Here is a 27,103-nt window from a genome sequence, read left to right as displayed (position 1 = left end):
ATCTGAAATGCATGCACGTATGTATAATTGTAACCTACTACTGAGAATCAGTTTGTCTCTCTTTAACAATTTGAAAGGCAGTAAGCGGTATAGGCACTAGTCAGTCTTATTTAGGACTTGATTTTTACTGCGGTATTTTCATAGATGAAGTACTAAATTGGGTCAGTGTGTTGTACAGCATTAGTGAAGCAGCATTTTTGTGGAAACTTGCATATCATGGAAGGCTTTTAGATTTGTTATGTTAGATTATTCTGGGACACCAAAGAAGAAACACAAGGCAGGATTCAATAGGTACATCATTTAATCTTTATATCATTTCTGTGGAAGAACAAGAAGAAACACAAGGCAGGATTCAATAGGTACATCATTTCATCTTTATATAATTTCTGTGGAAGAACAAGAAGAAACAACATTTACAAACAATAGATGTGCTCAGATCTGGAGCAATCAGGTAAGATCCTTATTCACCCTGAGTCTCTTTTTCAGTTTGTATGACAAACCTTGGGGATGGGGATAGGGGAGAATGTGCATGTTGTGGAGTAAGGAGAGATGGTGAATTCAGGGATTCTGCTGGTTTGATTCAATATGCGATCTGATCTGACACCTTTGTGAGTTATGAAAATGCATGCACTCACTACTCTACTCTGGATAAGTGTCTGCTAATGGCACATCCCTCTCACCAATACAATACAGAGCCCTCTCAAAACATGACTTTCTCCAGTGCATAGTCCACTTCTTCATTGCCAATCCCCACCCTTTAGAGAGTCAATAACATTTCTATAGGCTCTAATCCATAAACTTGTCTTATGTACTGTGATTTTGCCCAGCAGTTCCACCATATATTGTTATTATTTGAATAAGACAATGTATTATTTACAACAACAAAATAATCTGAACAAAATGGAGTAGAAAAGCCAACAAGCTTGGAGACACTGCTGTCTCTGTCTCCATTAAACCTGATGCAGATGTAACAATAAACAGAAAATAGCATTTCTATATGAAATCCAAGGCTGTTGAATATATAGACTTAATTGCATATTTAAACCCCAAACGTGTTTGTAAGTGAAATGGGAGTCATATAATCTTAAGTGTAAAGTTGATCTATGTATTATTATATATACAGGATCTCTTTCTCTTATTCACACATTAAACCTGCACACATTCAGCCACCAATAATGGTCCCTGACACATCATTGTCCACAAACAACATCTTCTCTGATTCTCTCTCAACTGTGGTTTGGCGATGGTCAGTAGATTAAGAATGAGTTAAACAAGTAAGTGAACAAACAGTCTTTTGGTCTCTGGGTAAACAGCAATACACATGAATCTGTCCAGGAGGGTAACGGTGAGCGTAAAACACTACGTTCTAACACCATCTTTCAACAAGTGGAGATCTTGAGGTTATTTGTGTGTGTGTGTGTGTGTGTGTGTAAGTGTGCATGAAAACAGGATGACGATCAAAATCTGTTCAATATTGTATTTTTTCAAACATGCTTCTTGAATATATATATTTTGATTTGCCCAAGTCCTCATTGTTCTTCTCATGGAAAGTCTCTGGAAAGTCCTGCCCTAGAAAGTGGTGGTGGGCAAGTTGTGATTGGCTGTGTGTGTGTGTTCAGGGCTGTTCAGGGGTCAATGCGGAAGGCCAGCAGCTTGTCTGAGTGCAGGTTGTTGAGGGTGTGCAGGTCGGGCAGGCGCAGGAGCAGCTTGGAGAATATGGCAGCGCTCTCTTCAGGACGACGGCGGTGGATGAGAGAACGCATGGCGCCGATCAACTCTTCCTGGAGTTGTTCCACTGCACCCATGTCAGCGATGCCTGAACGGTCTGAGAAGACGAGAGGAGACAGGGTGAGAGTTTGTTTGAGAAACACCAATATCTATTTATGGATGTTGGCACAGCTTTGTGGTTGGTTAGTGTATCGTTATGCTGATGATTAAATACAAAAATATATTCTAAAAAAAATGACACCATTCAAGTTACAAATGTAAGCCTATCTCCATACTGGTCAAGGTGCAAATGCAATACTATAAGGAATTAAACAGCTCTTTGTCTCACCTGCAGAGACCAGCACGACGGCCATGAACAGAGCCATCTCTTCAGGCTCCAGCCTTAGAGTTCCCAGCTTCTCACTGAAGTCAAACATGGAGTTGAGCAGCGCCCCCATGCCCAGCGCCCGCAGGGAGGACAGAGTGTACGTCTGGCCGTTCAGGAAAGTCACCGTCCTCTCCTCAGGGTTGAACAGGGTGCAGTACCTCACCATCAACACCTGACCGAGACATAAGACACAATGGAAGGTTAGCCAACATGGAGTGGGATTAAATGTATTGGGAGAGAAAATTAAGAGGTATTTTTTACTTAATTTCAGCTGCAGTTACAAACATCTGATTTAGGGCCAGTTTCCCAGATAAAGCCTAGTCCTGGACTAACCAAGCAGTTATTACCTGGAAGGTGCCTGATTTGAGCAGCATGACCTGGTCGTGCTGGCTGAGCTCCTGGAAGCCAGGGATGCCCTTAGCGAACTCCACCACTTCCCTCACTGCTGGGGTAAAACACTGGGAGAAAGACTCCCATACCTGCTGGCCGGAACGACTGGCCGCAGAGACAGGACACGCATTGAGAGGACAAGCCTGAGAGAGTTAAGAGAGGGTTAGATAGAGAGGGAAAGTTGGTAAAGTTATCTACGTCACTTGCTTTGGCAATGTTAACATATGTTTCCCATGCCAATAAAGCCCCTTGAATTTAATTGAATTTAATTGAGCGTTAGATACAGATAGATCATAATCACACTATACTATTTGTTTTGCAGCTTAACAAAAGTCAAGTTTAAGACCAATTTATAAGAACTCTCCATTTACTCACCAGCACTTTGGTGCCCGTTGCTAACCTCCATGGACAGGAAGTCTGAGTTTGGGTCTCTTGGGTCTCTTCCTTAATGGGGAAACAGTTGTGATTGGTCGAGCTGCCCCGTTGAGGCATGTCGATATTGGACTGTCCATGATTCTGATTGGATGTCGCAGGGTAACTATAGCAACAGTTGTCCACAGAAGGGAATGTATGGTGGTTGTCATTGGTTACTGAGCAGCACGGGGCGGGGCCTGCAGGACAGGACTGATACCCTTGGGTAGAGCCGGAGTGGGGGGAGCCATGGGAGGTCTCCTGATATGCGTAACTCTTGAAGGGGCAGGATGTTGGGAGGTTGTTATTGTTGTTATTGATGTTGATGCCCAACTTGGCTGCCCTGCCTTGGCTGCTGGCGAAGATGTCCTGATAGGACCGTGAGATGGCTCTGATTGCCTCTTTAGAGGGAACCTCTGCTGGGCTGGGAGGGGCTTCGGAGATAGGGGAGGAGTCTACGTCCATGGTGGTGTTAGACTCGTTCAGGCTGTTCATGTAGCTTTGCATCTCCTCCAGAAGCCTCTGCTTCTCCCTCTTAGGGATACGGCCAAAACGCACAGCTGAGGAAGACAAACAGAAGGAAATGGACTTGGAGTAATGTGTTTAAATGGTCTGTACAGAAACCAAAATATTCACACATATCCTTGAATACTAAAATGTGTTAATTGTATCTGGCTGTCTCTTCAATATGGATGGATCTGAGCAGATTGTGTTAGTCTTGTAATGGACCCCACAACTCCATCTCCTCCTCCCGATCCCCTCTCCTCCTCCCTATCCCATCTCCTCCTCCCTCTCTTCCTCCCTACCCTCCTCCCTATCCCCTCTCCTCTTCCCTATCCTCTCTCCTCCTTCATACCCCCTCTCCTCCCTATTCCCCTCCTCCTCTCCTCCTCCCTATTCCCTCTCCTCCTTCATACCCCCTCTATTCCCTATACCCCCTCTCCTCCCTATTCCCCTCCTCCTCTCCTCCTCCCTATCCCCTCTCTTCCTCCCTCTCCTCCTCCCTACCCTCCTCCCTATCCCCTCTCCTTCTCCGTACCCCCTCTTCTCCTTATTCCCCTCCTCCTCCCTATCCTCTCTCCTCCTCCCTACTCCCTCTCCTCCTCCCTATCCCCTCTCCTCCTCCCTACCCCCTCTCCTCCTCCCTATCCCCTCTCCTTCTCCGTACCCCATCTTCTCCTTATTCCCCTCTCTAAAAATATCCATCTGCTGGAGATGTAATTGACAGACCCCCCCCCCCCCCTCTCCTCCTCTCCTTCTCTCTCTCCGTCTCTCCTTCCTTCCCTCCCTCCCTCTCTGCTCTGTAAGTAGGGCAGTGGGTCATCATGAATGTGATGTCGCTGCTACTGTGGTGGACAGAGAAAAATAGAGATAGGCTCTCCGCACGCAGGAAGGAGAGGTTGCAGACAATGAGGGATGGAGGAAGGAGAGGTTACAGTGAAGGAGGGGGTAAGTGACAGTGAAGAGGAGGAGTGAAGTAGAGGATTACAGAGAGAAAGTGGTGAGTGAGGAGAGTGAGACGCCACAAGGCGGAGTGTGAGATAAGAAGTAGACTTCATACGGCAGTCCTGCCTCATGAGAGTTCTCCAACCAAGCCAGCACAATGCATGAGGCAAAATGTAAATAATCTATAAGAATGATTAATAAAAGTGCAATCATGAACGTATGTTGTAGAAACAATCTAAAATATATACTGTTTGAGGGCAAAATAAGATACTGCACTAAGCTATGACATTGGAGGAGTTATTTGTGTGTTGCTTTAGTTACAGATGTGAACATCTGTGGTAAAGATCCAATGCAGCCTTTTTAAAATCTCAATATCAAATCATTTCTGGGGAACAATTAAGTACCTTACTTACTGTGATTGTTTTCAATTAAAATTGACAAAAATAAGAAAAAAATTGCTTCTGGGGGTGCTTTGCTGCAGGAGGGACTGGTGCACTTCACAAAATAGATGGCATCATGAGGGAGGAAAATTATGCGGATATATTATAACAACACCTCAAGATATCAGTCAGGAAGTTAAAGCTTGGTCGCAAATGGGTCTTCCAAATGGACAATGACCCCAAGCATACTTCCAAAGTTGTGGCAAAATGGCTTAACGACAACAAAGTCAAGGTATTGGAGTGGCCATCACAAAGCCCTGACCTCAATACTATAGAACATTTGTGGGCAGAACTGAAAAAGTGTGTGCGAGCAAGGAGGCCGACAAACCTGACTCAGTTACATCAGCTCTGTCAGGAGGAATAGGCCAAAATTCACCCAACTTATTGTGGGAAGCTTGTGGAAGGCTACCGGACACGTTTGACCCAAGTTAATCAATTTAAAGGCAATGCTACCAAATACTAATTGAGTGTATGTAAACTTCTGACCCACTGGGAATGTGATGAAAGAAATAAAAGCTGAAATAAATCATTCTCTCTACTATTATTCTGACATTTCACATTCTTAAAATAAAGTGGTGATCCTAACTGACCTAAGACAGGGAATTTTTACTAGGATTAAATGTCAGGAATTGTGAAAAACTGAGTTTAAATGTATTTGGCTAAGTTGTATGTAAACTTCCAACTTCAACTGTATATAATAAACACAGGATATTCATGTTTTTTACTGCACTGGGCCTTTAATATATCTGGCATCATTACATGTATGGTTGGGTCTCTGCACTGTCCCTAAAGATCATCGACCTAGATCGAGCTAAAGGGCTATACACAGTGGCATGAGGTTAGAGGAGATCTGCTATGTTAGTTTATATGGATTTACTATTATATGTCAAGAAATGAGTCTGTAGCGTCTAGTCATTACAGTATGGACTGGTTTCAGGGAGGGAAAGTATGCCACTACTGTGCCAACTGACTGAAATATTTGCCTTGCCAATACGGTATCATAAGACACAGAATCACACATCATCAGGCTCCTGAGAATTTAGGGCGTATTCTTTCATGTGGACTGCAGGCAGTTGACTGAGGTTTTCCTGTTTTCGCAACAGTTGCAGCAGAAGGAAAGAGGTTTCTAGGTTGCGGTTCTTGACAATTGCGAGAACGTATTTTTTAATAGGGTCAATATGAGTGTTTGTTCCCTTAAAAAAACTCTACACTACCCTCGTTTCTTGTACTCAACCTTTGAGCAACCAAACTGTCGACCGCATGCATAAATCACGCTTGGTTCTCTCATAGATTAAGCAATATAGAGAACTAGAGATAACTACAACAATACTGACAGGAAGAAGAGTAGGAGACAGCCAAACTATTCGAACGAAGTCACGAGGAACCACTATTTTTGCTATGCTTTTTTTAGATAAACGGAAACGTATTCTCGTAATCTGCTATGATGGGGCAATTTATCAATATTTTGCTTATTAAGACTAAAAGCGTAGGATACGATTGATTAATTGCGTGTCAAGGACAGGCTGTTTTGTTCCTGCCTCTCAAGCTTAATTGTTTGCTGTATCCCTAATTAATTCCACAAGATGTTATAAGGGCAAACAGTACACAAGGTAATCAAGTTGCCCCTGTTCCAATTTCCCAAAATAATTCCTGTTTGCTGCAGTTTTCTGGATGACAGATAGCTTTTGGGACTTCAAGGCTCCTGTTCTCATAAATCACTGTCGGAGAGGAGAGTGGGATGGGGGTGAGGAGAGTGGGATGGAGGAAGAGCACAGGATGAAAGTGGGATGGAGGAGAGAGGAGTGTGATGTAGGCAGAGGAGAGTGGGATGGAGGAGAGGAGAGTGTGATGTAGGCAGAGGAGAGTGTGATGGAGCGAGGGGAGAGTGTGATGGGGGAAGAGGAGAGTGGGATGCGGGAGAGTGGGATAGAGGGAGGGGAGAGTGGGATGGAGGGAGGGGAGAGTGGGATGGAGGGAGAGGAGAGTGGGATGGAGGGAGAGGAGATTGGGATGAGGGAGAGTGGGATGGAGGAGACGAGAGTGGGATGGAGGGAGAGGAGAGTGGGATGGAGGGAGACGAGAGTGGGATAGAGGGAGAGGAGAGTGGGATGGAGGAGAGGAGAGTGGGATGGAGGAGAGTGCGAGGAGAAGAAAGTGGGATGGAGAGGAGAGTGGGATGGAGGGAGAGGAGAGTGGGATGGAGGAGGGGTGAGTGGGATAGAGGGAGGGGAGAGTGGGATGGAGGGAGAGGAGAGTGGGATGGAGGAGAGGAGAGTGGGATGGATGGAGAGGAGAGTGGGATGGAGGAGAGGAGAGTGGGATGGAGGGAGAGGAGAGTGGGATGGAGGAGAAGAGAGTGGGATGGGGAGGAGAGTGGCATGGGGAGGAGAGTGGGATGGAGAGGAGAGTGGGATGGAGGAGAGTGGGATGGAGGCAGAGGAGAGTGTGATGGAGGCAGAGGAGAGTGGGATGGAGGGAGAGGAGAGTGGGATGGAGGAGAGTGGGAGGGAGGAGAGGAGAGTGGGATGGAGGAGAGTGAGATGGAGGGAGAGGAGAGTGGGATGGAGGGAGAGGAGAGTGGGATGGAGGGAGAGGAGAGTGGGAGGGAGAGGAGAGTGGGATGGAGGCAGAGGAGAGAATGATGGAGGCAGAGGAGAGTGTGATGGAGGCAGAGGAGAGTGGGATGGAGGGAGAGGAGAGTGGGATGGAGGAGAGTGGGATGGAGGAGAGGAGAGTGGGATGGAGGGAGACGAGAGTGGGATGGAGGAGAGGAGAGTGAGATGGAGGGAGAGGAGAGTGGGATGGAGGGAAAGGAGAGTGGGATGGAGGAGAGTGGGATGGAGGAGAGGAGAGTGGGATGGAGGGAGACGAGAGTGGGATGGAGGGAGAGGACAGTGGGATGGAGGAGAGGAGAGTGGGATGGAGGGAGAGGAGAGTGGGATGGAGGGAGAGGAGAGTGGGTTGGAGGAGAGGAGAGTGGGATGGGAGAGGAGAGTGGGATGGAGGGAGGGAGAGGAGAGTGGGATGGAGGGAGGGAGAGGAGAGTGGGATGGAGGAGAGGAGAGTGGGATGGAGGAGAGGAGAGTGGGATGGGGAGAGGGAGAGGTGAGTGGGATGGAGGAAGAGCACAGGAGGAGAGCTCATGGAACATGGAGGAGAGGAACATGGAGAGGAGCAGGGACAAGAGAGAGAGGAGGAATCTGAACAAGAAAAAGACAGACTGACTTTGAAACCTTTGAATGACCAAGAGGCTGTGTGGATATAGGGTATTTTCCTAAGTCTGCCCTTCAACAGTAGGCCAGTGCAATGTCTCAGGTGAAAGATGTATTGTTTTATTTTACCTTTATTTAACTAGGCAAGTCAGTTAAGAACAAATTCCTATTTACTATGACGGCCTATGAACAGTGGGTTATCTGCCTTGTTCAGGCGCAGAACGACATACTTTTACCTTGTCAGCTCTGGGATTCGATCTAGCAACCTTTCGGTTACTGGCCCAACACTCTAATCACTAGACTACCTGCCGATAAAAAGATAAGGTGCAGTGCTGATGGAACTTGTAACTGATAAACACTCATTGGATGGCCTCAAAAGACTCTCTGACCCATTTTGAGCCTGCACTACCATTAAGATTTCACTATAACTATTACCATCTCTGGACATGCCAACGAAGAGGCATTTCTTGAAGCGACAGTGTTGGCAACGGTTGCGGTTCATTCTCATGATGAGGCAGTTCTCATTTTTCACACACATCTTGTAGTTGATATTCTGCTGGATGCTGCGACGGAAGAAACCCTAGACAGGAAATACAAGCAGATGTACAGTTAGTTTGCATCCTGGTTGGTTTTTATGGTAATATAGACTGTGTAATGTAATCATATCATATACCGTTTGTGTTTATTTGTCAGGGTCTTTACCTTGCAACCCTCACAAGCGTGCACTCCGTAGTGGAACCCAGATGCAATGTCTCCACACACTTTGCACAGAAGCACCATCCCACCAGCCTCTGTAGACATAGCAAGAGAGAGGCACAGATAATCAGAAATGTGATCAGATCAGTGAGCCTACGAGGGTGAATACCAACCAATTGTACAAGCAACAAAAGATGTGTACAGTCAACTAAAAGATGCAGGGGACATGGGTCATGGATAAGGTGGATATTCAGGTTCAGGAAGTAAAGAGGGAAAATAACACATTGGTAAACAACTCACTGGTGAAAGTTCCTGTGAATCCACATGGTCTTGTCCCAGCGCTGGGGTGCTGGTAGGTGTCCTGGTGGGTGGATGTTGATGTAGCCACATTGTAGACTTCTGGGAACTGGAACACCAGTTTGGAAGATGGAGGGGTACATCTTCCTCCCCTCTGGCCCTTCAGGGACCCCAGGTGCCCGAGCTCTGTGAAAGTGATCTCCTCTGGGGAGGAGGGCTGGGAGTGGGAGGAGGGGGGGGACTCGGTCTGGTACCCACTGGACGGGCTGCCTGGGCTGGCACTGCCAGAGGAGCCCGCATACAGAATAACACCACCTGTTCACAAAACAGAGACAGAGCGGGGAGTTAGTCAGGTAGCTGACACAAAATAGCTGATAAGTGGTACCCACTGGATGGGCTGCCTGGGCTGGCACTGCCAGAGGAGCCCGCATACAGAATAACACCACCTGTTCACAAAACAGAGACAGAGCGGGGAGTTAGTCAGGTAGCTGACACAAAATAGCTGATAAGTTTGCTCTGAAAAGGAGTTTAAAGTATCAAAGTGCATATGCTGTAGGATGCCATTTTCAACAAGCAAAAACCTTCATTTGAAAGGGAATTCATTTTGGTGTCGATAAATAGTGTGTAACATGTTTTGGAACAGCAAGTTTTATGTGATGTCATGTTGCACATCCCTCTGACCCTGCAAATGAGGTCAGCTCTGAGAATGTGCTGCAAGCGTCCTGCCTCATCATATGATATGAATTTAATAGGTATAATTGTGCATTCAAGCACATGCAGGGAGTGGAGCAAGGTAAAACATGTGGGAAACACCAAATTCTAAATATGCACATTTTCCCAACAGTGGTGTGTTTCCAACAAACTGACTCGATCAAGAATTAAAATCAGTGTATGATGATGTACTTTTTCCGCTTACGTTTTCATGTAGGCCTACCGAATAAAAATCTAATATTCAATGTGTTTCGTCACATTTTCAAATTTTCAAACAAATTTGCATTAAATATAAAACGTGACTACTGCGCGCTGTAGCCAATAGCTCGCAGATACAGTGAAGGGTAGGCTGTGTGTGTTGACTAATCTACTTGATGAGATTATTTTAAGAGCGAAAACGTATGTATTTTACCCACACAAAATCTTCACACCATGTCGAACGAACAAAATATCTGTCTGCATTTTCATCACAGCTGTCATTATTTAGTTTGATAAAATATGACGTTAGGCTACTCGCATAAAAACTGTGGATGGAAACGTGGTAATTGAAACATTTTTGGCGTCAGGCAAACCACAGTATTTATTTGCGGTCGTTATAAATAGGCTAACAGGCCCCTCAGCTGCCTTCGCATCCTCTCCTCGTATCTCTGGTTATCATGAGCTGTCCACGAGCTGAGACACCACTGCGCGCGCTGACATGTGTGCGCGAGGTATACTGCCTACACTATAGTTAAAACAATCACCACCCGGTTCTGTGTGGCTCAGTTGGATCCACTGGGGACCAGTACGGGGGAAAATTATGAAAATAAATGCACACACTACTGTAAATCGCTATGTTCGAGACCGTATGCTAAAATGTAAAAATGGGTCCATGATTTTAGAAATATAGGTCTGGTGGGGGAGCGCCCCGGGAATGGTATAGAGAGGTACTTACTTACCAACTTTATTGTCCCCATGGGGAAATGTTGTTGCAGTGTCATGTACACGTTTGAAGTGGCGTTTAAATACAAAACTAAATTGACAATACAACTTTCATAACAGTTATATATCAATAAAACAAAACAAAAAGACTAGCCTGCTGGCCTTACTGAGTCGATGGGAACACTAGCCTGCTGGCCTTACTGAGTCGATGGGAACACTAGCCTGCTGGCCTTACTGAGTCGATGGGAACATTAGCCTGCTGGCCTTACTGAGTCGATGGGAACATTAGCCTGCTGGCCTTACTGAGTCGATGGGAACATTAGCCTGCTGGCCTTACTGAGTCGATGGGAACATTAGCCTGCTGGCCTTACTGAGTCGATGGGAACATTAGCCTGCTGGCCTTACTGAGTCGATGGGAACATTAGCCTGCTGGCCTTACTGAGTCGATGGGAACATTAGCCTGCTGGCCTTACTGAGTCGATGGGAACATTAGCCTGCTGGCCTTACTGAGTCGATGGGAACATTAGCCTGCTGGCCTTACTGAGTCGATGGGAACATTAGCCTGCTGGCCTTACTGAGTCGATGGGAACATTAGCCTGCTGGCCTTACTGAGTCGATGGGAACATTAGCCTGCTGGCCTTACTGAGTCGATGGGAACATTAGCCTGCTGGCCTTACTGAGTCGATGGGAACATTAGCCTGCTGGCCTTACTGAGTCGATGGGAACATTAGCCTGCTGGCCTTACTGAGTCGATGGGAACATTAGCCTGAACTATTTAGGAGTGATATCATACCTGGCACAAATGATTGTCTAGTTCTGTTTTTCCTGCTGAGGGGTGCTCTATACCTGCGAACCAGAGGGGAGTAGTTCAAAGTCCGGGTACAGGGGGTGGCTTGGGTCTAAAATTATTTTGTGAGCCTTGGGGAGGGCACTGACCTTAAAGATCTCATCCAGGCCTGTCTGTTTGACTCCAAGTACCTTGCTTACTGTGGTGATAATCCTTCTCAATTTATTTCTCTGGCTGACAGTGGCATTGCCAAACCAACAAACAATACAACATTTTTAAATACTCTCAATGAAAGATTTGTATAACAGAGTCAGTATAGTACAGTCTACATTAAAAGATCCCAGCTTTTTGAGAAAATACAGTCTCTGTTGGCTCTTTTTGGTCTGTACATTTTCTCCACTGAAGCTTATTGTCTAAGAGGACACCCATGTATTTGTATTCCTCTACAATCTCTATATTTTGACCTCTGATAGATGTTGCAGAGGTAGGTATTGTACACTTCCTGAAGTCTATGCACATCTCTTCGGTCTTGTTGGTATTGTGGACCAAGTGTGATTCCTCACACCACTCTACAAAGTAATCTAGGGCCAATCAAGGCAGTGTCATCAGCGAATGTAACGAGGTGTCTGTCAGGATGGGAACTAGTACAACTATTAGTGTACAAGATATACAGGAGTGGGGACAAAACACATCCCTGAGGAGAGCCTGTGTTGGTATTGCGTATGTCTGACACATGGGGACCTATTTTGACTCTCTGTGAGCGTTGGCTCAGGAAGTCCAACAGCCACGAAACCAGCCCCCCATCTAAGGAGAAGTCCTGAATGAGTCACTGTGCCAGAATGTAGGGCTGGATTGTGTTGAAGGCAGAAGAAAAGTCAACAAATAGAACCCTAACATGGGATTTGGCACCCTCTAGATGTCTATAGACCATGTTAATACCCCCTCTAGATGTCTATAGACCATGTTAATACACCCTCTAGATGTCTATAGACCATGTTAATACACCCTCTAGATGTCTATAGACCATGTTAAGGAGGGTACACCCTCTAGATGTCTATAGACCATGTTAAGGAGGGTACACCCTCTAGATGTCTATAGACCATGTTAAGGAGGGTACACCCTCTAGATGTCTATAGACCATGTTAAGGAGGGTACACCCTCTAGATGTCTATAGACCATGTTAAGGAGGGTACACCCTCTAGATGTCTATAGACCATGTTAAGGAGGGTACACCCTCTAGATGTCTATAGACCATGTTAAGGAGGGTACACCCTCTAGATGTCTATAGACCATGTTAAGGAGGGTACACCCTCTAGATGTCTATAGACCATGTTAAGGAGGGTACACCCTCTAGATGTCTATAGACCATGTTAAGGAGGGTACACCCTCTAGATGTCTATAGACCATGTTAAGGAGGGTACACCCTCTAGATGTCTATAGACCATGTTAAGGAGGGTACACCCTCTAGATGTCTATAGACCATGTTAAGGAGGGTACACCCTCTAGATGTCTATAGACCATGTTAAGGAGGGTACACCCTCTAGATGTCTATAGACCATGTTAAGGAGGGTACACCCTCTAGATGTCTATAGACCATGTTAAGGAGGGTACACCCTCTAGATGTCTATAGACCATGTTAAGGAGGGTACACCCTCTAGATGTCTATAGACCATGTTAAGGAGGGTACACCCTCTAGATGTCTATAGACCATGTTAAGGAGGGTACACCCTCTAGATGTCTATAGACCATGTTAAGGAGGGTACACCCTCTAGATGTCTATAGACCATGTTAAGGAGGGTACACCCTCTAGATGTCTATAGACCATGTTAAGGAGGGTACACCCTCTAGATGTCTATAGACCATGTTAAGGAGGGTACACCCTCTAGATGTCTATAGACCATGTTAAGGAGGGTACACCCTCTAGATGTCTATAGACCATGTTAAGGAGGGTACACCCTCTAGATGTCTATAGACCATGTTAAGGAGGGTACACCCTCTAGATGTCTATAGACCATGTTAAGGAGGGTACACCCTCTAGATGTCTATAGACCATGTTAAGGAGGGTACACCCTCTAGATGTCTATAGACCATGTTAAGGAGGGTACACCCTCTAGATGTCTATAGACCATGTTAAGGAGGGTACACCCTCTAGATGTCTATAGACCATGTTAAGGAGGGTACACCCTCTAGATGTCTATAGACCATGTTAAGGAGGGTACACCCTCTAGATGTCTATAGACCATGTTAAGGAGGGTACACCCTCTAGATGTCTATAGACCATGTTAAGGAGGGTACACCCTCTAGATGTCTATAGACCATGTTAAGGAGGGTACACCCTCTAGATGTCTATAGACCATGTTAAGGAGGGTACACCCTCTAGATGTCTATAGACCATGTTAAGGAGGGTACACCCTCTAGATGTCTATAGACCATGTTAAGGAGGGTACACCCTCTAGATGTCTATAGACCATGTTAAGGAGGGTACACCCTCTAGATGTCTATAGACCATGTTAAGGAGGGTACACCCTCTAGATGTCTATAGACCATGTTAAGGAGGGTACACCCTCTAGATGTCTATAGACCATGTTAAGGAGGGTACACCCTCTAGATGTCTATAGACCATGTTAAGGAGGGTACACCCTCTAGATGTCTATAGACCATGTTAAGGAGGGTACACCCTCTAGATGTCTATAGACCATGTTAAGGAGGGTACACCCTCTAGATGTCTATAGACCATGTTAAGGAGGGTACACCCTCTAGATGTCTATAGACCATGTTAAGGAGGGTACACCCTCTAGATGTCTATAGACCATGTTAAGGAGGGTACACCCTCTAGATGTCTATAGACCATGTTAAGGAGGGTACACCCTCTAGATGTCTATAGACCATGTTAAGGAGGGTACACCCTCTAGATGTCTATAGACCATGTTAAGGAGGGTACACCCTCTAGATGTCTATAGACCATGTTAAGGAGGGTACACCCTCTAGATGTCTATAGACCATGTTAAGGAGGGTAAGAATAGCATCATCAACTCCTCTGCTAGGCTGATAGACAAACTGAAATGGGTTGAGAAGCTTCTGGGTGACGCTGAAAATATGACTTTTCACAAGTTTCTCAAGGCATTTCATTACTAAGGATATCAAGGCTACAGGGCGGTAGTCATTCAGCACAGAGGGTGTAGCCTACTGTACATTAAACTAGCACGCTGCCCTAGGTATGAAAAGAGTGAGTCACATTCTCCCATAGAACTATATTCCCAAATAGCATGCACTTGTCATGTAACCTTACATTTTATATGGGAAACATGACCATCTGTCCTTTTCCTTCCTCTTGTTGTCTTCCTTGTCTTTCCCTTGATTGTTAACACAGCAGAGCTAGTGCTGGTCTTTTGACAGGGACCTCCTGGTCCTGCCCTGGCCTGCCACTTCCTGAGACTGGAAACAGACAGCCTGCTGCTGACCCAGCCAGGACTTGTCCCACCTCCACCCGCACACAAAGACTTTGGCATGTCCACCTGAATACTCACGTGAGCTACTTTTATGTTCGTTTGTGTGTGTGAGGGTCCCTCAAAACTGGTGCCATAAATGTGGTCAATTATCAGGTTTTACAGTCTCCCCAAGGCAACGCTTGACTATACTGCTATATACTGTACTGCAGTAATATGTAATCTACTTGACCAGCAGCTAAGTAAAGTATATGGCCTTTGTGTCAAGTCAACGAACTCAAATTCAGAGAACATGGCCCTCATAAGAGTATAGAAAACCATAGGGGGCTATAGGACTTTAGGAATGTAAATTGGCTTTGATGTTCAGCCAGAAGGATAGCACATAGCCTATAGCGCGCACCAGAGGATGCCCAATGTAACCCAGGGAAGAGACAGAAGAGGAGCCATACACTCACTAGCACAAGCTAGTTAAAATGCACATCAGTGCAGACAGACACTACTGTTAATTGTGGAAACAGCAGCAGGTTGGGAAGTGAGGAGAGCAGCTTCCCATCGTGACCTTAACCAACCCGTTCTGCCACTAATCTATGTGCCTGAGTCGAGGTGTAGAGCCAGACAGGCTGTCAGGCAGGCTGTCAGGCAGGCTGAGGCTGTCAGGCAGGCTGTCAGGCAGGCTGTCAGGCAGGCTGTCATGCAGGCTGAGGCTGTCAGGCAGGCTGTCAGGCGGGGAAACGTGAGCGCTGAGCACTTAACAGGCACAACAATCCTTGCCCACATCCTCCTCCCCTCCTCCCCCTCCCTTATTATAGCCTTCCCCTGGTTTGTTCTCTGAGCTATGCTATGCTACAGCTGTAAGCCTGGCAAGGCTGCTAGTGTTTTCCTAGCTTGTTTTGCCTTTGCAATGTCATGAAGGATAGGGTTGAGGTAGAGAATAGGGTGGAGGTAGAGAGTAGGGTTGAGGTAGGGTGGAGGAAGAGGATAGGGCGGAGGTAGAGGGTAGGGTGGAGGAAGAGGGTAGGTTTGAGGTAGAGGGTAGGGTGAAGGTAGAGGTTAGGGTGGAGGTAGAGGGCAGAAAGTAGGGTTGAGGTAGAGGTTAGGTTTGAGGTAGAGGGGAGGGTGGAGGTAGAGGATAGAGTTGCGGTAGAGGGTAGGGTGGAGAAAGAGGGTAGGGTGGAGGAAGAGAGTAGAAAGTAGAGTTGAGGTAGAGGGTAGGATTGAGGTAGGGTGGAGGTAGAGGTTAGGGTAGAGGGTAGAAAGTAGGGTTGAGGTAGAGGGTAGGGTGGAGGTAGAGTTTAGGGTGGAGGAAGAGGGTAGGGTGGAGGAAGAGGGTAGGGTGGAGGTAGAGAGTAGGGTGGAGAAAGAGGGTAGGGTGGAGGAAGAGGGTAGGGTGGCGGTAGAGAGTAGGGTGGAGGTAGAGGGTAGGGTGGAGGTAGAGGGTAGGGTGGAGGAAGAGAGTAGGGTTGAGGTAGAGGGTAAGGTTGAGGTAGAGGGTAGAAAGTAGGGTTGAGGTAGAGGTTAGGTTTGAGGTAGAGGGTAGGATAGGGTGGAGGTAGAGGGTAGGGTGAAGGTAGAGGGTAGGGTGGAGGTAGAGGATAGAGGTGAGGTAAAGGGTAGGGTGGAGAAAGAGGGTAGGGTGGAGGAAGAGAGGAGAAAGTACAGTTGAGGTAGAGGGTAGGATTGAGGTAGGGTGGAGGTAGAGGTTAGGGTAGAAAGTAGGGTTGAGTTAGAGGTTACGGTTGAGGTAGAGGGTAGGGTAAAGGTAGTGGGCAGGGTGGAGGTAGAGGGCAGGGTGGAGGTAGAGGGTAGGGTGGAGGTAGAGGGTAGGGTGGAGGAAGAGGGTAGGGTGGAGGAAGAGGGCATGGTGGAGGAAGAGGGTAGGGTGGAGGTAGAGGGTAGGGTGGAGGAAGAGGGTAGGGTGGAGGAAGAGGGTATGGTGGAGGAAGAGGGTAGGGTGGAGGTAGAGGGTATGGTGGAGAAAGAGGGTATGGTGGAGGAAGAGGGTATGGTGGAGGAAGAGGGTATGGTGGAGGAAGAGGGCATGGTGGAGGAAGAGGGTAGGGTGGAGGTAGAGGGTAGGGTGGAGGAAGAGGGTAGGGTGGAGAAAGAGGGTATGGTGGAGGAAGAGGGTAGGGTGGAGGTAGAGGGTATGGTGGAGAAAGAGGGTATGGTGGAGGAAGAGGGTATGGTGGAGGAAGAGGGTATGGTGGAGGAAGAGGGCATGGTGGAGGAAGAGGGTAGGGTGGAGGTAGAGGGTAGGGTGGAGAAAGAGGGTATGGTGGAGGAAGAGGGTATGGTGGAGGAAGAGGGTATGGTGGAGGAAGAGGGTAGGGTGGAGGTAGAGAAGTTCACCCATTTGGCTCCACTCTAATATATAGCTAGATCATAAAAGTTTGTGAATTATTGATGTACAGTATGTGGCTGAAGCCAGGATCCAAACTGACAGCTGCCAAAGCATCCTAAGTAAATACATTACAGTAAACAATGAGGAACATGTTACTATGTCTCTAAAAGACTGCATTAATCCAGCTAGGAGAAGAGTAGGCCACTGTCTCAGTAACAAGGTGCAATGGTATTTGGATTTGCACTCCGTGGCTAACATAGATACTGCAGCAGGCCTATAACCACACACACACAACACGTGCACACACGCATACTGATGCCACAAAAACACTCACACACTTTAACACTCACCACATACACTGCTGCTACTGTCTATTATCTATCCTGTTGCCTAGTCACCTCTACGTACATATGTATATGTACATAGTTATTACCTCAATAGTTACCTCAATTACCTCATACCCCAGCACATCGACTCGGTACTGGTACTCCCTGTATACAGCCATGTTATTATCTCGTACCCCAGCACATTGACTCGGTACTGGTACTTCCTGTATACAGCCATGTTATTATCTCGTACCCCAGCACATCGACTCGGTACTGGTACTTCCTGTATACAGCCATGTTATTATCTCGTGCCCCAGCACATCGACTCGGTACTGGTACTTCCTGTATATAGCCATGTTATTATCTCGTACCCCAGCACATTGACTCGGTACTGGTACTTCCTGTATACAGCCATATTATTACCTCGTACCCCAGCACATTGACTCGGTACTGGTACTTCCTGTATATAGCCATGTTATTATCTCGTACCTCTGCACTTCGACTCGGTACTGGAACTTCCTGTATATAGCTATTTTATTTTTTACTCGTTATTGTTATTCGTTAGTCACAGTGTATATTTTTTAAATCTTTGACTATGCATGGTTGGAAAATGATTAAGTAACCTTTTTACTGTTAGTCTACACATCTTGTTCATGACGTGACAAATACCATTTATTGGATGAATTGGAGGGGCCTGAATAGAAGGAGGTGAATTTATATAATGGATTGCATTTATGTATATTTATATTGCAAGTATATTCAAAAGTCTACTCTATTCAGGTATTTAGGTTGCATTATAAAGAAGAATGACACCAATGGGACTATTTGGCAGCCACCAAATATCCATGTAGACTAATTGCATTATGCATAATTTGAGGATTATAATAGATTATCTCCATCACACTGCATTACCAAGAATGCAGGATGTCACGGATTGCCCTATAGCAGTTTTAGCATCACTCTGAGGACTACAGCGGATCAAATGACTTTGCAGGCTACAAATAGCCTACTGTCAGAGAGGGCTGTCACGTTCCAACTGTACATAGCACACTTAGTCTAGCCTAGCGGATGTGTGTGCTGAACCTTCAATTTGGGAGAGATGTTGATCAGCGGCGTTAGTTGGGTATCGCCATACCCTAGCTCAAGACCAAAAATGGTAAGTAGGCTAAAACAATGTACACTAAAATCGTTCCAATCCCGATTCTAACTAAACGGTGATGTTTAGCTGGTTTTAGGACCATGCAGAGAGCAGCTGCCAGCCTGCAACCCTTTCTTTCACTTTTAGAGAGCAGAGCGCAGACAGTGCCAGTTTGCTTTGGCAGTCAGCCGTTTAGGCAGTGCGCCAATTGCTTTGAATTTGACGTCGACATTTGAACTCGGCCTTCTAAGCCTTGTTGTTATCTGATAGATATATACTGTATGTGTTATCAATGATGTCAATTCGGAATTGGGAGGTGACCATTCGAAACAAAAGCTATTTTATTGCTGTTAAAATACAGGCTGTGATAGCTGTAGGCCTGATTGATATTTAAATGAATTTGACCAGTAGACTAGTGCAATGTTGGTTTCATGTAGTAGTATGAAAATAAACACAACTGAACTTGCTATTTGGAGCATTTCCCCCAAATGGATGTCATGATTTTGACTTCAAAGACAATAACAATTGTAGGCAATAACAAATGTACATGGTCATGCAGTGACAGAATGATAATTGAGATAATGCAAATCATTAATTGTTACTTAGATAGGATAACTTTTTTTCCCTTCTTGTTGTAGGCCTACTTTTTCATCATCCCAATTCTGCATCCCTAATCCCTACTTGTAGCCTACTTCCCTCTGGTATAATGCATTTCCACACTATCAGTCTTTCTTGTCCATCTTCCTCAATTAAAATGCGATATTCTTACAGATCAATCTTGTTGCTAAAACGTCATTAATGTTATGTAACTATAGTGTGGATGTAGGGCTGTTTAAAATATATATATATAATTATCACCCAGATGCGTAAACAACACAATAATATCAGACAGACAAACTGGCCCGGGGAAATGCGCGAGGCGCCCCCTCGTTGGCACTATTCTCGTGCCTTGTTGATACAACATTTTTCAATATTCTCCAAGCGGCATCGTTCGTTGATACAATGTTTCAATATTCTCAGAGCAACCATGTTGATACATTGCTTCAATACTCGCAAAATGTTTACCTTCCCTGGCGAAAAATGCAGACAGGCAAATGTATACCTGTGCGGGAAGTGCACGAAGCAATGTTGACATTGTAGTCTTTGATGTAGGCTGTGCTTTTTATTTCTATTCATTTATTTGGCATAGTTTGCATTTGCGGTCAGCTGTTTTATGCACCGGTTACTTTCACATTGGTGTCGGTATTTGAAACCGGCCTTGTTGTGACTTGATATCTATTTCATGTTGCTCTGTATGCGCCGTTCCACAAGTAAATGAGTAAATTTATGATGAGGTTGAGTAGTGTTTGACATTGTCCACACATTGTTCCACACACCTTAAACATAATATTGCGGTGATAATTAATGCCTTGGGGTCAATCAAATCCCCCAACCCACCACACCCCACTTTGCCATACCCTAGTTTTAGATTAACTGACGCCACTGATGGTGATGCAAGGGACTTGTGATATAGGATCCAGGACTAATGCATTAAATCGCGCATAATGCGGGAAAACGTGACGAGAGATAAAGTTAATGCATGAAATCTCTGACACACTTTCCAACCTAACCTCCCCCTTTCCACCACCGGAGGCACCATCACTACAGAAGTGCCGGGAGAGAGAGAGCGAAGAGAAAAATTAAATGAGGAGAGAGAACTGTATCCGTCTGTAAAATCACGCGCCGCACGCGGTTTAGCAAATGCATCCACGTGAGGACGATTCGAGAATGAGAGGAGTGCATTCAGTGGGAAGACTCGCGCTGCATGAAGCTATCACCAGCAGTCAGAAATGATAATCACCACCCGCGCTTTATAGCCTCTGTTATAATTGTCGAGGAAACTCAAATAGAGCATGGTGTTGGGGATGTTCTGAATGGGCGCTAGAATCCCCCCCCCCCCCCCCCCCCCTCCCCCCCACACACACCGCACGCGATCATTCATAGAGCCAGTGGCCAAAATTGACCACATAGAAACACTGGATTACAGTTCCGACAACAGGTTGGATGATCTGATTAGACATCCTGTGGGTAGTGGACACGTTTAGATGTAGTTCACAGCACCCAGATTGTACCAACGCCTGACCTGACTGGCATGGTTCCAAAGTGTGTGTGTGTGTGTGTGTGTGTGTGTGTGTGTGTGTGTGTGTGTGTGTGTGTGTGTGTGTGTATCCGGGCTTCTCAGTTAAATGCCATCACCTCATTGCATTGCTCTGTGAGGCTTACCTAATTGGGCAGCAGGTGAATATGGGGATCTGGGTTAAACCAGCAGTAGCCTCACTCTCAATATTATGCAGTCAGTTGAACTATCTTGTGTTATTTAGATTAGGATGTATATGGATTACATCTGCTTGGTTTGATAAGATAAATCAAGAATGCATGTACTGTATCTCTCCCTCTAAGACCATTACATATCAAGGTCAAACAGGGGCACTAGCTGTAGGTTAACTGAGCCAATCATAGAGTCAAGTTGGATGACATTCTCAATGAAGAAAAGAGAGAGAGCCACCATTCAAAACCGCCTCCAAGTTGCAGGCAGATGGCAGGAGTAAAAAACGCTGCGGCATGGGGCTCAGATATCCCACATTACTGCACCAGTAGTGACCTTTTAACCTCCGTATTGACATCATGCAAACATCCACAAATTGTATACAGTATTTAGCCTACCCGAATAGCCCATACAAAATATCTAAGGCCAATAAAGTAGATAATAAATAAGTTAATAAAAACATTTTTTATATATAACATTCAAACAAATAAATGACAAAGTAAGTTTAGTGTTGGATGCAGAGGTATGAAAAGCTCCAAGTTTTGTCCTCCAGATAATAACTGACATGGAACCCGCGGAACACATGGAACATGCAGAAGGGCGCCTTGACCCAGACCGTTTCCATCACCATCATAATAATTACTATAGTAATTACGTAGTGTTTTTGCGTACTTTAGTATACTACTCATTCAAGGGTTTTTCTTTATTTTTGATATTTTCTACATTATAGAATAATAGTTTAGACATCAAAACTATTAAATAGCACATATGGAATCATGTACTAACCAAAAAAGTGTCAAATAAATCTAAATATATTGTAGATTTTATATTCTTCAAAGTAGCCATCCTTTGCCTTGATGACAGCTTTGCACACTCTTGGCATTCTCTCAACCAGCTTCATGAGGAATGCTTTTCCAACAGTCTTGAAGGAGTTCCCACATAATGCTGATTACTTGATTGTTGGCTGCTTTTCCTTCACTCTGCGGTCTAACTCATCCCAAACCATCTCAATTGGGTTGAGGTCGGGTGATTGTGGAGGCCAGGTCATCTGATGCAGCACTACTATCACTCTCCTTCTTGGTCAAATAGCCCTTACATCTCAATTGGGTTGAGGTCGGGTGATTGTGGAGGCCAGGTCATCTGATGCAGCACTACTATCACTCTCCGTCTTGGTCAAATAGCCCTTACACAGCCTGGAGGTGTGTTGGGTCATTGCCCTGTAGAAAAACAAATGAAAGTCCCACTAAGCGCAAACCAGATGGGATGGCGTATCGCTGCAGAATGCTGTGGTAGCCATGCTGGTTAAGTGTGCCTTGACTTTGAAATAAATCACTGACAGTGTCACCAGTAAAGCACCCCCACACCTTCTCCTCCATGCTTCAAGGTAGGAACCACAAATGCGGAGATCATCCGTTCACCTACTCTGCATCTCACAAAGACACGGCGGTTGGAACCAAATGTCTCAAATTTAGACTCATCAGACCAAAAGACAGATTTCCACCGGTCTAATGTCCATTGCTCGTGTTTCTTGGTCCAAGCAAGTCTATTCTTCTTATTGGTGTCCTTTAGTAGTGGTTTCTTTGCAGCAATTCGATCAAGAAGGCCTGATTCACTCAGTCTCCTCTGAACAGTTGATGTTGAGATGTGTCTGTTACTTGAACTCTGAGGTGCAGTTAACTCTATTGAACTTATCCTCTGCAGCAGAGGTAACTCTGGGTCTTCCTTTCTTGTGGCAGTCCTCATGAGAGCCAGTTTCATCATAGCGCTTGGTGGTTTTTGCAACTGCACTTGAAGAAACGTTCAAAGTTCTTGACATTTTCCAGATTGACTGACCTTCATTTCTTAAAGTAATGATGGTCTTTGGTCTTTTACCAAATAGGGTATATAACCCCTACCTTGTCACAACCCAAATGATAGTCTCAAATGCATTAAGAAAGAAAGAAATTCCACAAATTAACAAGGCACACCTGTTAATTGAAATGCATTCCATGTGACGACCTCATGAAGCTAGTTGAGAGACGGCCAAGAGTGTGCAAAGCTATTGTAACAGATGTGAAATGGCTAGCTTAGTTATCGGTGGTGCGCGCTAAATAGCGTTTCAATCGGTGACGTCACTTGCTCTGAGACCTTGAAGCAGTAGTTCCCCTTGCTCTGCAAGGGCCGCGGCTTTTGTGGAGCGATGGGTAACGATGCTTCGTGGGTGACTGTTGTTGATGTGTGCAGAGGGTCCCTGGTTCGCGCCCGGGTATGGGCGAGGGGACGGTCTAAAGTTATACTGTTACACTATCATCAAGGCAAAGGGCAGCAACTTTGAAGGATCTCAAATATAAAATACATTTTAGATTTGTTTAGCACTTTTTTGGTTACTACATGATTCCATAATTTTGATGTCTTCACTATTATTCTACAATGTGGAAAAAAAGTTCAAATGAAAGAAAACCCCTTCAATGAGTAGGTGTGTCCAAACTTTGGACTGGTACTGTATATATACTTGGCATGTAGGTTTCACACTTTTGGGTAGTACAAACTGGGTATGGGGAGGAAAATGGGCAGGCTATATGCAAATAAATACTGTAGTATAACATACTATAGTAATTACTGTAGTGGTTTTGCAGACATTACTGTAGTATTTACTGTAGTGTTTTTGCCGACATTACTGTAGTTTTTACTGTAGTGTTTTTGATGACATTACTGTAGTATTTACTGTAGTGTTTTTGATGACATTACTGTAGTATTTACTGTAGTGTTTTGGCTGACATTACTGTAGTATTTACTGTAGTGTTTTGGCTGACATTACTGTAGTATTTACTGTAGTGTTTTTGCGATCTGTAGTATACTGTAGTACAGTATACTACAAAATTATATAGTAAGTAATACACATGATCGAGGGATGCTACAGTGTGAACAATTCTACAATATACTGCAGTTTACTACAGAATTCTATAGTAAGTATTGTAGCATTCTATAGTAAACTGTAGTCATTTTTTTATGTGGGAAGTTGGTGAACTTCAAGCACTGTCACATATCATCGTCAATCTTTTAGCAGTTTTTCATGCGCACCTTTGTATGCAAAAAGAAAACATCCACTTGTTGGATATTACACCTGTTTCAGAACTTATATCAATCAGTATTCATTGCATTTTCCAAGTTCAAGCATGGGAGGATAATGCACAATAAGCATGATGGTCCTGTTATAAAGTTGAATTGTTCTCATCTCCATGTCGCAACTTTCTAAACATATAGAATTGAACATACAGTACTAGTCTTATGATGTTATAAAATGCTTTAACATCGTATTAAGTCGACCCCTTTCTAACATGCCGATGAAGAGACACCTTCAATGTAAAACCTCATCATGCAGGACATTTGGGAACGTATTTTACACACAAATACGCACGACTGCAAAGAGAAACAAACACAATAAAACGTGGTAAATACTCTTTAAATTCTTTAAAAAATCATCACCATACTCAACTCAAAATGTATAACTCCAATACCAAATTCAATATTGAGCTACAAAAAATAGTATTGCTATGCGACTGATATATAACATGTATGCAATAACAAAATATGATTAGAAAATTAGCAATCAATGGAAATAACGAAACATATAATCGCAATCATAGCACTTACCACCGGGATTGTCCATGTTTCTTGATGTGTCTTGTTTGCTGTGATGAATGAAGCTCGACTTGTCAATATACAGCTGCTTCTGAATGTCAATATGCAGGATCAATACTAAACTACAGACAGGTGATAGTCGAGAACTACCTGTGCGTAAAATACCTGACCCATGGAACGAGCGCACAGTTGAAGACAATAGTATTGATCTGTCAACAGAACACTCTGTAGTATTCTGTAAGCACGGTGATGTCCAGCTGTATTCTATGCAGAACAGTTATGTCCAACTGTCTCGGGTGTGCAGGATATATTATTATTGCATGCTACCTGGATCCGTTCTGCACTGTGCTAGTGAGTTGCTTGGTTCAGCGGAAGGGAGTGTCGCGAGCAGAGAACAAGTGATTCAAATTTTTAAAATCCCAATAATTCACAGCTCCATCAGCATCTCCGAGGATGAACTGAACTGTAAACTAGATCAAATAATACACGCACTCACTTCCACATCAATCACGTTTTCAGGTGACTCGCTTCTGCGTCCTCACTCAACTTCTGTTGTGTCTGTTTGTATATCTCATCTCACTATATGTCCCATTTGAACTCTCCTTTCACCCTTTACTCTATAATGCGTTCTCATTGGCCGGTATCTAGAGCTGAGGGGAGATTTGATGCGCTTATGTGACGGTGCTACGCGTTTAGTAAATCCACGGTGCATGTGCGCTCTGCATGTGCCTGGGCGTGCGCCGCCCTACTGACATACTGTACATTTTATACATACCATAATGCCGAGCGTGCGATAACGAGAAGTGGGCGGATGAGGCACATGCACAATGGGCGGCGCACACCGTGACTGGTCCGGAAGTTTTTAGTAGCGGACTGCCGCTTGAAGTTGATGGCCGACATTCAGAACATGTGTCTTAGGAACAAACACACAAACAAGTGACACATGTTGTCCTAACTGTGAGTGTTTGTGTTTGTGGAGGAAATGTAGGCTGTCTCTGCAGCATACAGTATTTTACCGTGGCAGGATTATTCACGTCCCCTCAGTAACATTCAATTGCAGTTCATTATCTTGTCACTAGAGAGCGCTACAACGCCAGCAAACCCATCTTTGTAGCCTCAATTCTCCACACATTCATTTTTCTGAAGTGTTTGGGTGAGTTCAAGAGGATCACTTATGTCAAGCCTTCCAAAGTGTGTTGCATTATGAGGATCAAAATGGTCTTACTTGTGCCTACATGACAACTGCATGACTTTACAAAAACAATGCGATCAAAGATCATGAAGTTTTGACTGCAAGTTTCTGCAGTTGCTCATCATCAACTTCATGTTGCAGACAGCAGCTGCATTGTGGGAGCCTGTATTGTCAACCCATCATTAGGGTGTTTTTGTTTGACCAACGCAAGTGTGACCAAATTCATGACTGGAACAGGTCATTTGTACATTGATAGACTCCAATGTACAAATGATTGTGACATTTCAGTCTCTCTCACAAATTGAATTGATGTACACATACAGTACCAGTCAAAAGTTTGGACACACCTACTCATTCAGGGTTTTTCTTTATCTTTACCATTTTCTACATTGTAGAAAAGTAGTGAAGACTTCAAAACTATGAAATGACACATGGAATTATGTAGTAACCACAAAAGTGTTAAATAAATCAAAATATATTTTATATTTGAGTAGCTTCAAAGTTGCCACCCTTTGCCTTGATGACAGGTCATTTGTACATTGATAGACTTCAATGTACATGTTACATCTGCTCCTGCCACACCCACTAGTGCTCATCCTGTGTCTCCTTGACCTGCTGCCACTCCCCCAATGCTCTCCCCCTCTCCCTCTCTTTCTCTCTCTCTCTCTCTCTCTCTCTCTCTCTCTCTCTGTCTCTCTCTATCTCTCTCTCTCTGTGTGTGTGCGTGTGTGTTTGTGTGTGTGTGTGATTTGTGGGCAGAGACAGGTGTGCTGGAGTCAGAGCAGATCCCCACCAGCTGCAACCTGTTCCATAATCAAGACCTCTACATATACTCAGTCCTGCCTCTTCTCTCTGCCAGATCGTAATCTCTGCTCAGTCCATGTTTCTAGCTGTTTGTTCCTGTTTAGATCCTGTTGGCCTGTTTTCCCTTGCCTGACGCAGTTTTCCTCTCCACTACAGTTCTGCCCGCTCTGACTCTGGTCCCTGTCTCCAGACCGACTTCTCGTCAGTCCTGCTACTCTGTCCTGGATTCCCCATTCTACTACTCCCTTGGATTCCCCTCCGGACCTGCTTACCCTGTCCCAACACCTCTCGCTCCAGCCTAAGCCTCGCACCTGGTTTTCGGCAATCCGCCTGAGCTTCCCCTGGCCTGCACTCAGTTCCCCCCCCCCCCCGTGTTTCAATAAATACCTTGGTTACCTCATCCCAGTCTCCTCGTCTGAGTCTGCTCTTGGCTTCCCCTGTTCCGCTCCACTTGACAGTACAAATGATTGTGATATTTTCATCTCTCTCACCAATTGAATGGACAATATACACACATATATTAA

At 44.9% G+C, this 27,103-nt stretch overlaps 1 protein-coding gene across 1 annotated transcript; it reads right to left on the bottom strand.

The window, feature by feature from the left end:
* Positions 1-351: 351 nt before the first annotated feature.
* On the bottom strand, positions 352-25,304 carry LOC109878432 (nuclear receptor subfamily 1 group D member 1). Its single transcript, XM_020470663.2, has 8 exons — positions 24,596-25,304; positions 8,991-9,302; positions 8,697-8,785; positions 8,430-8,574; positions 2,861-3,456; positions 2,443-2,628; positions 2,057-2,267; positions 352-1,825 (listed from the first exon to the last, which is right to left on the bottom strand). The coding sequence occupies exons 1-8, from the start codon at positions 24,609-24,611 to the stop codon at positions 1,626-1,628; spliced, it is 1,755 nt and encodes a 584-aa protein (XP_020326252.1). The 5' UTR covers positions 24,612-25,304; the 3' UTR covers positions 352-1,625.
* Positions 25,305-27,103: the final 1,799 nt, after the last annotated feature.

Source organism: Oncorhynchus kisutch, linkage group LG17, assembly GCF_002021735.2.
Source record: "Oncorhynchus kisutch isolate 150728-3 linkage group LG17, Okis_V2, whole genome shotgun sequence".
NCBI lineage: Eukaryota > Metazoa > Chordata > Actinopteri > Salmoniformes > Salmonidae > Oncorhynchus > Oncorhynchus kisutch.
The sequence above is the reverse complement of the archived record's forward strand: the minus strand, read 5'-3'. Positions and strand labels throughout refer to the sequence as shown.

Excerpts from the sequence above, each read along its gene's own strand:
- LOC109878432 (XM_020470663.2), bottom strand. Across the intron at positions 3,457-8,429 it reads CGTTGGCATGTCCAGAGATG|CTGTGCGTTTTGGCCGTATC; the intron begins GTAATAGTTATA and ends TGTCTTCCTCAG. Across the intron at positions 2,268-2,442 it reads TCAAATCAGGCACCTTCCAG|GTGTTGATGGTGAGGTACTG; the intron begins GTAATAACTGCT and ends TGTCTCGGTCAG.